A 14,501-nucleotide genomic window follows, 5' to 3' on the forward strand; every position below is an offset into this window, starting at 1 on the left:
AACTACCTTTACAAGGAACGTGGATGAACAATTGATCAAGCGACCTTGGTTACTTTGAATCCTGCCCATGAACATATTGCCTTTGCAGAGAAATTTGTGTAACCTTTCACAAGCTGAAGATCAACACAGCTACACAAAGCAATAGAGCTAAACTCATTTCATTGTCAACCCAGATTTTACTTCCAGCAATAATTGGAGTGTACATAACTGAAAGCTGAATTAAAATATGGTGATCCAATAAAAATGGAGTGCTTGTAAGCCTTATGTGTATAATTTTTATAAAGCGCATGAGAACAATTATTTAGAGGGAAGCTTTTGAAATTCAAGCTTTGGATACAATTTGGGTCATGAAATTTGAGCACTTCGAGTTTATTATTGGTGAGTTGTTCCAATCGATGACACCACAAGGTCTTATTACAGCTGGGCTGCCCGCATCTAATATTCAATTGTTAATCCTCAGAACAGTACTTTGATGCATTTTACATTGTTGTTTAATAATTTATTTTGTAAAAATATGATTCTTTAATAAACAAAATAAACTTTAGTAACAGTACTGTTTCAGCTTATGAAGGACAAAGCCACAGTCTGGTACTTGTAACTTTCTGCCTTGTGAATAACACACATAACTCACTGAATAACACTTCTAAACAAATGAGTTTTGTGCTATATTGGTAACCTTAATTTTATTTAGGTTTCATTTCAATTAATTTACATCTATAACTGGAAAAAAAAATTTTTAAAAAGTGATTAAGTTGTACAGGCAATTTATCAACTCAGTGACTATGTTTAACATGAGCTTTGATTGACTAAAATCTGTGCAATAGCTAAAATTGTCACTGGAATGTGATGTATACAGAATGTATCCCAACCATAAAATTGTGCATCACAGTGTATAGAGTGGGCTGTGTAATATAAATGTCAAAGAATTCAGGGCTGTAACAACATACCAGACATATGGTGCATAAGCAGCCAAAAAGAAATTTCATTTATCTGTCTAGAGTAATTTTGATGACAACAATCTGATTCAGAAATACCAATCCTAAGAGACCATATTGAAAATCAAAATGCTACCTGGTACAACTTCTTCCTTAAGCAAGGCCTTGGCTGCAGCATGAGTGTAACAGCAGGAGTCTGCACACTTAAGAAATTTAAAAGCAGGGTTAACTGCTGTAATTAACTTGCATGATTCACAATCCACTTGCAAACCAGGTTACTCATTAACCAGTTCATTACACTGTCAATATGCAGTTCTAAAAACCTGCTTTCAATTAAATCGAGGGCTTTAACTTGTTCTCCATTTCACATAAGGGGTGTGCACCACCGAAATGTAGAAACAAAACAGCTGCACCAGAAGTAGCTGATTTTCAGGAGGTTACATTTACAAGGAGGTGCCAATTACCAACTTGCACCTGGAAGTGCTCAGTGGACAGAAGTGCGCCAAAAAAAATTCAAGCATGGTCACTTTCACACAAAAACACAAACAAAGCAAAAACATTGAACAAAAAGATGAAAAAGTCAAATACATTGAGAGATGAGCTGTGAATGCATTATTAAAATATGTGATGTTTTATTCCAGTGAGGACTGCTGCAGCAAATCTACACCACATTCAAGAAAAAACAATCAATTTACAGCCTGTCTCTAAAACAATAAAAAAAGTTTCCAAAGTCTATTGACTTTGTTTTTATTAAAACTGAGTGATATTTATGATCATATTATCAGTGGGATTTTAGAGAAATAAATGATGTGAGAAAAAATAATTTTACCACGGAGTACAAGAAGTATAAATGTGCAATGCTAAGTTGTTAAGAGTTAGTGTGAATGTCCCCAGCTGTTTTATGCTTGAATAGGGGGACTGAGAGCTGATTAAAGCATAAGGTTTAACTGATGATATTAATTAACTGAAGACCGATTCCAGCATCTGGCACTTACTATAGGCTTTGGGTTGCTTTTAATTTCTCTGAAATTTCAATGATGTTCTATAATGAACTTGCATGGTGCTGTTTCCGATATTCTGGGAGTGCAGGGTTTCCAAACCTCCTCACTGGGCTAATATGAGTGCATCATAATATAAACTGAAACCAGGCCATATTTTTAGGAGAGAAAATATTTCAGTGTCTTGAAGTATTCTAACAGTGTTTCATAAATATCATTTGCTTAATGGCCTGTTCAGCTGAATAGTGTCTTTATTTGATTCAAAGCTAGGATCATTATAGATTCTAGGGGTAGAGTTTCCGCTAGATTGAGCAATCCGCACGAACCAGTGTAAAATATAGTGGATAATTGAGCATAAATAAAGTTTCCGCAATCTTTTGCGCTGATTCAAAAATCAGCTGGCCCCACCCACAAAATTGGCCACACCCCCAGATGGAAATAGCGAGGATGGCGAGTTTCTGCCGATTGCACCCGTTTGCGACAGTTCGAGAAGGGTCTTCAAATTAAGCTCGTTGTCTAAGGCACACAGGCACTAGTAGACAAGTTTTAAATGTTTTTACATATTAAAAAATATTTAGTTCACCAATAAACTGACTAGTGTACACCAATGAAAGTAGTAAATGGTTCAGTATAGATTTTTTTAAGTAATTTTCAGTGATTTAAGATCAGTTTACTCACAGATGGAGGACTAGACACACTTATTAAAAATGCTTATTTTTTGTTAAAAAAAACATTTTCAGCTGTATTAATAAAACTGCACCAGCTTACCACTCTTAAATACATCTTAAATACATCAATGAATACTTTTTATTGCAAAGAAAAAAGAATAAATGATTACCTTCTATTAAGCTGCTGGATTGCGCTGGTTCATTGAAGATTTTACCTTTGTGATTATGCAAATATATTTTAGCGGAAACTTGAACTGCAACCTAACTGGTGCAATTTTCGGGCACAATTTGCACCCAAAGTGGAAACTCTACTCCTAAGTTTATTACAACACTGCGGATGTCTTAGAATGTTTATGAAGCAACATTATATTTAGATGCTAAATTGTTCTGGATTCTCTGGAAAATAAGTTAAAGGAGAAATTTGATGCTTACACCACTAAAGTTTTCCTACATCCTTTCACATTTGGCAACATACAAATGTTGTAGGCTTGAATTTTTGGGGCTTTGCTGTTTGGGTGGTTAAATCCCATGTTCTTTGGATTGTCACTGACCCAAACTTTGGCTTCAAAGAGCCAACCCAATAGAGCGATTCCAAAGTTAAGATTAGATTTCAGCCTCAGACCACCAGAACAACGACTGAAATTGAAGTCAAACCTGACTCGTCTTGGACCCAGTATCTGCTGAATATCTTGGCTTCATTTAAAGATCCCAGCTAGAGAGGCTGGATAGCACAGTGGGTCAGCACACTACCCTTTCACCCAGATTAGTGGAATAAATCACCTCTTTTCTGGTTGTAATTATTTGGGCACTCTCAACCTAGTTCTGAGTTGGAGCAGCTCTGCAATACAAAGCTATTCACGATTTGGCACTAAATTGGTTTCATCACTCAAAGGGAAATGGGAAAAAATGAAGGCGACTTGGTCACATAATAGGTCACCATTCTCTTCTGGCACCTGGGTTCAAATCTAATAACTGTCAGTGGAATGAAAGTCTCCTGTTTACTTTAAGCATCTTTTATGAAATTAGGCAGCTACACCCAGCCTCACTGGGCATAAACAGTGAATACAAAACCAAATACAAAGCTCTATACAATTATGTACTAAACTGGCAATCTCACTTAAGAGTTGCCATGATGGTGGCAGGTGTGGGAAGTGGAATAAAAAAATCACACTGGCATATCATAAGTGCTCTTCTGAGGTTGCGTTAAGGCACATTCTTTGGGCAGTATAGAGCGAGATTTAATTTTTGACAGTGATAAAGCTGGCCTAAGACTGTTTGATACTGACCTTACGTGCTAGAAAATGGAAAGATGTTCCATTCTACAGTATTGATATCCTTTGCTTTGGCAAGCAAAATGCTTCACCTCCTCCCCAAAAAAATCTGACTATTAAAAAGTGTCTGATTATCGGTGCCACCCATTAACATGAGGAGACTCTTACCTTTGTTTTTCATTTTTGCTTTATACAGAACACTGTATATAAATATAGGTTATTCAGGGAATTAGTTACCGAGATATCTGCAACCCCTTGCTAGTTGGCTGCGTCATTCTAACACAAACCAGCCCAAAAGCAACTCTGCACCCCCCACACACCTTTGTTATTCACTCTTTCATCATTTTTATCATAATTCTTTTGTTATACCATCTGCCTGACAAATACTTCGACTGATGGAAACTGAGAATTAACTTTTAGCCTGCGAACAATGTGCACATCTATTTAACACTCTTGATGACCGTGAGGGAGTGTGATGAGGCTTAGCTCTTGAGGAATTCTGGACATCAGTGGCAATGGTTACACTACCATGGCAATGAATAATATCAAACAGATGCCCAAAAGGTGAGATACTGTCAGGCATTTGAGAAAGGCTGAGAATACATTCGCTGGTTAAAAATTAAATGAGTTTAGTTGGGTCAGTAGCTCAAGTCAACTTTAGTAAACATGTCTGTACACATGTTACACAGATAAAACAGACTGCAGCAAACAATTTGTAATTGTTGCATCCCTGAACGTCAAAGTAACTACCATAGATTCAGTCATACCTCATTATATCAAACTGGCACTTTATAAGTCTCCCTGCCATTATAAACTTTTTCTTTCATCGTGGCTGAAGTTGTCTTAATGATCACCTTTCCACAGTGACCACTTGATGACAGTCTCAGTCATATAATAATGATTCATATTTGATCCTGCTTTGAGGGACCAGCTGTTTTATAAAATGCCTGAAGTCAGTGCAGAGGTCCTCTTTCAAGGACAAACTAGTTCCTGCAAGTCTGTAACAATGAGGTATGAGAAAAGTTTGCAAAGAAAGTATTGAACCTATATTTTTTCAGTTAAAAAAATTTATTACCTAAACAACTCCCCAATGAGATTTGCAACTTTACAGGGGTAATGCATAGATTTTGTTTGATTTGATATAACTATAGATAATTCAGAGCTATATCAATAAAAAACAAATTATAACATTAAACCTAAAAAGCATAATAATAGCTTGTCACATTTCCATGCCATTGTTTTTGGACAAAATTGTCAAATGAAGAATTTCAAACAGGTAAAATATAGAACAGAAAGGAGACTATGATTGAAACAAAAATAAAAAGCAAGCACATTTTTTGTCTGTACATTGATTTTTCTTTTCAATTCCATTTCATGTGGCAGTATCACATTGTGCAAGTGTCTAGTTGTCATTTCTAACTCAATTAAAATACTGAGGGAGCTTCTACAGCACTTAGTCCAAGAACACCTGGTTGAAAATGTTTTAACATCTTGGAAACAAATAGGTGATTGTGTCATTTAATGTCGTTAATAGAAATATGAATGCAGTTTTAATAAAAAGCCCTTTGAAAGCAACAGCCAGTAACAAATAAAAATAATTTTTAAAAAACATAACATATAAAGACAGGGACTTCTCTGGTCACTGTGTGTGGTGACACTGTAGATGTTGGTGAAGATTTCCAAAAAGAACATGCTTGATTTTGCTAGAAATAATGAACAGATGAAATCTTCATAAACACATTTACACAATACACAGTGGCCTGAAGAACTCTTACACCATGAAGGCAGTTTGACCAGAAAAGGCTTCTACAAATTTGAAAAAATTCTTAATTTGCGAAAACAAAATCGATGGCAACACTACAAAAACACATGCCAAAATGTACAAAATATATGCATTCAGCTTTCGATGTTTAAAGTACAAACTTGGCATTTTTAACCATTTCCAAGATGAACCACTTACATTTATCAATATTACATGGTTACCTGTCCAATAATATAGTCACTTCTTTTAGTTTTGAAAAACTTGGCCTCTGCTTAGAATTGTTATAGACTTTTTTTTAATATTCTTTGGTAATTTAATTTAAAGATAGTGTTACTGGAGTCCTACTGTTCCATAATAGTTTCACAGAATGTTTGAGCAACTAGCCTAATACAAGAACAGTTACTAACGTGATGGCTCAATAACAAACAATGAATGTGTTTGGGTAACTCGCTGTGATCTTAAAGCTCCATTTAATCTAAATTTGCATTTCTCGGCCATTAGCAGGGACTGTAAGAATTTACTGTGGAAAAAAATGTGTTGCAGTTTCTGCCAAAATACATGTACAACTGTAAATCATTTAAAAAATAACTCTCAGCATTTTTTTGTTTGGGATGACGTGCACGGTTTCAGTAAATTAAAAAAAGTTGCTTTCGCATCACTCTCTATAAAGGTGAAATGTATATTTACATTTGCAGTAACTGGTTTCCCCCCATTGGTGCAGTTTGAGCACTACCACCATTTTCTAAGTTAGGCACTAAAACATTTTTCTTCTTTTTTCAACAACAATCATTTCTTTTTCGCAAAAAGGCTGAATCTTTTTTCTTTGTCCTTTTTGCCGGGACTTGTTTCTTGAGCGATCACAGATGGGAGAGGGAGGGTATGTGCCCTGGCTTCACCATGTCTTGCACTCTGTGGCTTGTCATGTTCTGCTATTGCTATGTTGAGATTTTGGATCCAGTTATGCATCTCCTCCTACAAGAGTAAAAGAGACGTCCATAACACAGAACACAACTTGTTTATCTGCGCCATGACAGGTGAGGGTGCAGGATGTCAAAGTATTTCATTTAATCTGTACCATTATGTCTTCAAGTACAATAATTGGCAGTAAATACATCAAAAGTACCTCCTTTGTATTAACACTGTGACCCAAAAGTGCTTGCTGTCAGTGCATTCCACAACAAAAGTATCAGTTTAATTTGTGCCCATTTGTAAAACACCTGGCACATATCATTCCATTTCAAGCTCTACACATTACACAGCTGAGTCCCAATAACATTTCCCAAGAAGTATGGTCTGTGGGAGTGGCATGGCTCAGAGCAGTGAGATGCAGGTTCAATCTCCAATACCATACCTCCCTGATTCTGCTGCGAGAAGGTGGTGAGTGAAGGCCACAGGAAGTGGGCGAATCAAACCCATTGCCTTCACAGACCATAGGGGTGATTTTAAACCCGAAGAACCGGTGGGTTGGGGGCGGGTGGGAATTGAAAATAGTTGGGGTTTTTTGGGTCGCGACTGCAACCCGGCTTTATTTCCGGGTTTAACGTCGGTGCCTTCTGTTCTCTTCCAGACCCTTCAGTGACCAAAGTGGTGAGAGAGGGCGATTCCTCAGAGGCGCTCCCGGCCTCTGAGGGTGCACCATCACATCTTAATGAGCCATCCACCAGTGCAGATACTCACACCTCGGTGGGTCCTATTACTCAGTTAGTTGGGTTGGCACCTGGTGACTCACCGCACATAAGTGAGCAAGGGCAGACACTGGTGGCAGAGGCAGCTGTGGAGAGTTCGCGTCGGTGGGCGCACTCCTCTCCAAGCTCTGCTCAGCTGGACGCAGATGCTGAACCCCGGGGGGCTATCCTTTAGAAGCAGAATGATCGAGGGACAGCAGCACATTTGCGAGGTACTGGAACAGATGCCATGCACACTCTCCACAATAGCGGAGAGGATGGAGGAGTCCAATGGAGTGCGCGAATGTCTGCGATGGAGAGAAGGCTAGCCTCCATTAAGCTTCAAGCACGGCTCACAAATGAGTTCATTCAGGCCCTGACAACAGTCGTGCAGACTCAGGATGAATAACATTCTGCCACCTTAAACAGGCAGACAGAAACTTTACAGGTGGGTTTCCAAGGCATCATACATGTCCTCCAAACTGTTGTCCAGCAGGTGGTAGGAGTGCTACGGACCTGGCCCAGGAGAGGGATGATGGCGAAAGGGGACATGGAAGTGAGGATGCCACTCTCACCCCTCACCTGTTGCCACCCCCTTAACCAGTAGTCACAATGCTGCCTCCTCTCCAAGTGGCCGAGTCTGCCCCTGCATAGGTGGAGCAGTCTTTGGCGGGGCCCTCACGGGCTCCAAAATCCAGAGGGCGTCGGCCCAAAGCATCTAATCGGTCAGGGCATGAACATGAGCAACCTGCCACTACCTCTGCTACAGCCACATGGGATGCAGCATGTAGAAGCAGTGGGAAGCGAAAGGCTAAGGTTTGGTGATCACAAAGGGAATGCACAAGGGTGTCTGACAGACTGTCATGTTTTTCATTTATATTTGGTCTTTGTTAAATTCACATTAAATGTTAGCATTGTCACCACTACTGCCACGTCTTGCCCATTCTTGACTGGCTTTTGTGATAACGCCCTTTCATGAGCTTCATTATTAATGGCGACGTGATGCCACCCAGTTCACAGTGGGTGTATGTGTAGTTGTAGGACTACTTTCTGCGGGAGGTGGGGTGGGGGGGTCGCCTGGTGTTGGTGCTGCTCTTTCCAGATGGTCTGAGGACTGGACTATCTTCACTTTGCAGATGTCCTTATGAGAATCGTTCAAATATTAGTGACTCTCTGGCCTCACGAGCAGCCATGTGAGCCGCTGCTGTGCCGATGAGTTCCTCCTCCTCAACATCTGTCAAACAGGGATTTAAATGTCCAAATGGCTGCCGACTGCAACCCGCCTAGTTTCCCATGGCGTGCTTCACACAGCACGGGAGACACGTTATGGCAGCGCTGAAATCGCTTCCCAGCATGGTTAACAATATTAATGAAGATTCCAACAACTTTAAATACTTCAAATATCATCCCACCGGCAATGGTTCGTGAACCCCGCACGCACCCAGATGGGTCTGGGTCATGTGCGTTTTTCGGCGGGTTGGAGCCAGGATTCCTTCCCGCTCCGGAAATACCCGATTTTATTTGCCCCCACGCACCCAGACTTCAAAGTTAAAATCATGCCCATTGTATCCACACCTGGACATGCCTGGCATGTTACAACTTTAATAAGGTTTTCCCATTGATGTGACAGGCTGAGATGGACGAATATTTCAAATTGTGTTTCAGGTCTGCCTGCAGTTCCAAGCTCTGGCCACTGGGTGAGACTGTGGGGCATTAAATTAGTTTCAGGTTCTCAGCTCAGCTCCAAATTGTCACCATTTTGGATTTTTATTTTTTTCCCCACTTCAGGCTACGTTGGGCCACTACTTCCAGCCCCAGCCTGCTTTCCCTACCTCTATTATGGGCTCTTTCGTAATCCCAGGACAAAGATTTTGGTCTGGTCCCCAAGCCAGGACTTACCTTTCTGCATGCTCAGGCCTTTTAAACAGTTATTTTGAACTGCTGGGAGCACTTTCTCTTCATATTTTCTCCCTGCAAATCTTAGTCTATCTGGAGGCTTTTTCTAGCTCAACTCGACCAACGGATTAGATTGTCATCTCCCCCTCAATTCACTGCCTCTTGGTCTGATATTCACGTGGCCTGGCCAGCCACTTTTTAGGCCCACCTCCCTCCCTCTCCCACCCTACCTTATCCCGCATAGTTTCCCGCTCCAGATCACTTCAAACCTGCCTCTTTCTCTCCCCTGGAATTTGTGTAACTCATTGTTGGGGGGAGGGATTCCGACGAGTGACTCCACCACAAGTAAAGTTTTGTTGTCCCCAGAGAAAAATTCCTTTTGCTCCTGTTGTTGCCCACCCTGTGCCAGTCAGCCATTGGCTCATTCTTAGCTTGGCTTGACACGGACAGTTCTATTCTCCCTGTCCCCCACCCTTCTCCTGTGGCCGTTCCTTTGCCCATTGTTCAGCAGATGTACAATAAATACATAAAAATATTATTCTCAGATTGGATGTCATAGACAAATCATACCTGTACCACAAAAACTTTTTAAAATTTCACTACCGTCTCAGTGCAGCTCACCACAATGCTCTTCAGTCAAACAGCAAAATAGTTTAATTGCACCAGGTAGAAATCAACTTTCCTCACAAGATTAATGGTAAATGGTACAGTCAGTGCCAATATGTTAAGGCAGACCATTCTCCCCCTCCCCCAGGCTTTGTTTCCTTCCCCTTGCCTGTCTTTCTTCCCTTCGCCTACTCTCCCTCCCTCTTGCCCCTCAACCCCTCCCCATTTCCAGCCCACTCTCCCACTACACCTCTCACCTGGGTTTTTGCTTTTTTTTCTGTGCTTATAATGCATTTTTGTAGAGTATAGATACTGTCTAGATGTGGACTGATCCATTTACTACATGACTTGGATATGCTTAGTACTGGAATTGTAGAAAATGGTTTAATATAAGTGCCCCAAAGATATATAAAATCACTCCCGCTGTATGAATTGCACTTAGTCATTAATCAAAATTAGTGATGGATTATTTTGACACAATTGTTACCAAAGGAATATTTGCTTTGAACAGAATACATGAGTGTCAGAATCACTCACCTCATCCTTGCCATGGAACAGGTATTCACAACCATTGTTCAACCTGAAATGGAAGCCCAAGCACAACATATTTAAAATGCATGCTTCCACATATAACAGCATTGGTCATAGTTGAACAAGATCATTAAATATTCTTTCTTTGGATTTTTAGTTACAACAGATAACTGGGAGGAGGTTAAAGGCTGCAACGCAGTCTGGAGTCACATGTTTATAAATAACTCAAGCTTTGCTGTCGCAGTTTATCCTGGCATCTGAATTCCTCAACTACTTTAAAGCTTTGCAAATCCCCTTTAAGTAGGTATTATTCTATTTATAAAAGGGTAATGCATTACTGGCATCAGGCTCTTTCCATTGGAAAACAAAAGCTAAAATTTGTGGACTCAGCAGAAAAAGAGGTGGGATTTAAACAAATTCTACACAGGAAAACTGAAATACTTATTCCTACAATAGTTCACAAGTTCTTAGCATAAACGGACTATCCTCCTGGGCGCTGAAGGTGGCGCTATTTGCCAGGTGTGTTCAGGAGTTTCAAATAACAAAAAGGTAACAGATAAATGGAACAGTGGCTCATTAGGAGCGAGCAATGAGACTGCAGATCACACCAGGGATTCAGTCAGGTCATCCAACTCCACATCGGCCTTTCACCAAAATGTTTCTGAGCAGCTTTAAAAAATATGTCTGTGTATTTAACTTGTTGCGATACTACTTTATTAAGTAATAAATAAATACCCTTCATTCAATAATCTGGAAGTAGTTATTGTGTAATTTAAATTAACGGTGAGTAATGAAGACTACCTTAGGACATACAGTCAAGTACAAAAGAGCAACAACAAAGTAAAAATGTTAACAGTCCCAGCCTGACTCCTATTAAGTTTGGTAATGAATAACAACTAGTTGTGAAACATATTTTTAAATCAAAATCAGAAAATGTATTAAAATAGGTATAATTTTTTTTAAAACTGAGGTTAGGTTTCTTTAAATGTATCTGCTATTTAAACAAACAAAAGCTCCTCTAATTTTGGAGAGGTGATTCAAACCCAGGCACTCCCAGAACAACCTGCAGGTTTAATTCCAGCCTTATGCTCCCCTCTACCATCTGTACATTTTTAATATTGTATAAACTGCAACCTCAATAAAATGCAAATAATGCCAGTAAATTAAAAGTAGCTGAAGTTATACTGGCATTATGCTATCGATCTGTGAGGCATTTATGTATACAAGTGCCTCCCACGCTCACTGTAATTTATTCCCTAATTCTTCAGTCAGGCCAGACTCTTACTTCTGAGCTGAAAGGGCAGGCAAGTCAAGCTCGCTTCAGCCAGATTCAACTGGAGGTTCCGTCAGACCAGGTACTGAACAAGTATTTGATAACTTATTAAGGATCAGTGGTTCTCACAAAAAAAAAACATGATTTGAATGTGCACGTACTGATGCCCTTTTGTTGTATATATATATTTTTTTGAGGTATTAGTACCCACTGACAATTAAATGGTCATTTTCACAAAACATTGTATTAATAGATTGGTAACATAAATTGAGAATATTGACTTCTTGGGAAAAAAAAGAACTTGTCTTAAATGTTCTCAGACTGCAAGAAACATATTGATTTTACACCCCCCTCCCAAATATGGAAATCATTAAGTTGGAAGTTGTTATTAATAAATTAAATTTAAATAAAACAAAACCATGTTTCACTTCCCCTCTGATGCAGGCTGTTGCAATCACAGATCAGCACTCCCGAAGTGGGAACCGAGCTAACTGGGGAATCCAGCCTGCATTATGCCACCCTGTGGCACAGAAGCTCAATGTTTACCACCAGAATTAAACAATGCCAATTAAATAGAACTGTGCCTGGTTCCAGACACACCTCTGTTCATTGACTATATCTTCTGAGGCCAGTACCCCAAACTCCAGATTGATCAGGAACAAATGATTTATAACATATGGTTTGTCGAAGTTTCATGAATACGTCAACAGAAAAGAGGAGGGAAGTTTTGGTCAAATATGTAAGTAACTGACATATCAGAGATACAGGCCTCCTATCACGAAAAGCTCTGGGGATACCCGATAATAGTTTGTTAAAAACGCTGCTCGTCTGACAACTCAGGAAGGTGGACCACACATTCTATCACAGACCTGTGATGATCAAGCCCCATTTGGTCAGGTTTCTTCCCTGCCACTCTCTCAACTTTTCTGTTTCACCTCGGTATCATATAAATAGATCTAATGAGAAGCACGGACACTGCTCTCAGCTTGTATATGGAACTTGTTCTGATGATTTTATTTACGAACATTTGAACATACGAATTAAGAGCAGGAGTAGGCCATTCGGCCCCTCGAGCCTGCTCTGCCATTTTATAAGATCATGGCTGATCTGATTGTGACCTCAACCCTACTTTCCCGAATACCTACTATAACCTTTGACTCCCTTGTTAATCAGGAATCTATCTAACTCAGCCTTAAAAATATTCAGTGTCCCTGCCTTCACCGCTCTCTGGGGAAGGGAGTTCCACAGACTCACAGCCCTCTGAGAGAAAAAATTTCTCCTCATCTCTGTCTTAAATGGGAGACCCCTTATTTTTAAACTGTGGCCCTTAGTTCTAGTCTCTACCACAAGGGGAAACATCCTCTCAGCATCTACCCCTTCTAGTCCCCTCAGAATCTTATATGTTTCAATAAGATCATCTCTCATTCTTCTAAACTCCAGTGTATACAGGCCCAACTTGTCCAACCTTTCCTCATAAGATAACACCCTCATCCCAGGAATCAGTCGAGTGAACTTTCTCTGTACCGCCTCCAAAGCAATTATGTCCTTTCTTAAAGAAGGAGACCAAAACTGCACACAGTATTCTCACTAATGCCCTGTACAACTGTAGCAAAACATCTCTACTTTTATATTCCATTCCCCTTGCAATAAATGACAACATTCCATTTGCCTTCCTAATCACTTGCTGTACCTGCACACTAACTTTTTGTGATTCATGTACTAGAACACCCAGATCCCTCTGTACCTCAGAGTTCTTATTGAATGGCGGAGCAGGCTCGAGGGGCCCTATGGCCCACTCCTGCTCCATTTCTCCTGTTCTTATGATTGAACAATTCAGACGAGACCCAGCCTGCATATCTCCATTTAAATAATATACTGCTTTTCTATTCCTCCTGCCAAAGTGGGCAAGTTCACATTTTCGCACATTATACTCCATCTGCCAAATTTTTGCCACTCACTTAACCTATGTATATCTCTTTGCAGACTCCTTATGTGCTCTTCACAACTTACTTTCCTACCTACCTTTGTGTCATCAGCAATCGAAGTCATTGATATAGATTGTAAATAATTGAGGCCCAAGCACTGATCCCTGTGGCACTCCACTCATTATATCTTGCCAACCTGAAAATGACCCATTTATGCCTACTCTCTGTTTCCTGTTAGCTAACCAATCCTTAACAGTGAGCTGTTGGAACTCACTATTGAGAACTATACCTCCCTTTTATTCTTATAGAATTGTTTACCGTTCTGCTTGCTGAAGACTGTGTATCAGTTTCTGTAACCCTATTCATGTCTGCATGCTCCTTTCTTTTTCTTTGAAAGAAATGGGAGATTTTATAGAATTAACGGTCTGTGAATAGATTCCAGCCCTAACCATGAGAATTCCAAATCTATTGTTCCATCACAGGTTGGACAGAGATTCAGCTCCAATATAGTCAATGATCAAACCTGCCACACTATCCACTCATGCATCACTTGCTTTTCATTTCCCCCTGCAGTGGTAATCCTGACTATCAAAAACACGCACATGCAAAAAAAATCCGAACGTTTGTGAGAAAATTCATAAAATAACTGTGATAAAATACTCCACAATAATCACTTGGGACTGGACAGCTGAAACTTGAATTTTGTGTTGCTCAACTCCAGATAATCATCACTGACACAGCCCATTATTAAGTTTAACCTACAATGTACAGATATATCAGTTGTAATATAGACAGTTAATAACAAATATATCTAGAACTGAGGACAGATTGCACCTTGATTATTAGCTCAGATCAGCAAGCTTCAAAAACAAAATCCATTTCACAATTTATTTTGTAATGTGTTTGCTTCATGCCCAACAGTGCTGTGCTTTTCTAATATGGATGACAAATAATTGTAACACAGACTTGGGA

The 14,501-nt window shown here is 39.8% G+C and overlaps 1 protein-coding gene across 4 annotated transcripts in view; it reads right to left on the bottom strand.

Moving 5' to 3' along the window:
• Nucleotides 1–5,399: 5,399 nt before the first annotated feature.
• LOC137326330 (spectrin beta chain, non-erythrocytic 1-like) overlaps nt 5,400–14,501 on the bottom strand; it is a 269,969-nt gene continuing 260,867 nt past the window's right edge. For all 4 annotated transcript variants that reach the window (XM_067991316.1, XM_067991314.1, XM_067991315.1 and 1 more), the window contains 2 exons: nt 10,338–10,380; nt 5,400–6,606 (listed from right to left, as the gene is read on the bottom strand). In XM_067991316.1, the coding sequence (XP_067847417.1) occupies nt 6,421–6,606; nt 10,338–10,380 (229 nt within the window). In that variant the 3' untranslated portion in view covers nt 5,400–6,420. The remainder of the gene's footprint in view (nt 6,607–10,337; nt 10,381–14,501) is intronic.

Source organism: Heptranchias perlo, chromosome 10 (genome assembly GCF_035084215.1).
Source record: "Heptranchias perlo isolate sHepPer1 chromosome 10, sHepPer1.hap1, whole genome shotgun sequence".
NCBI lineage: Eukaryota > Metazoa > Chordata > Chondrichthyes > Hexanchiformes > Hexanchidae > Heptranchias > Heptranchias perlo.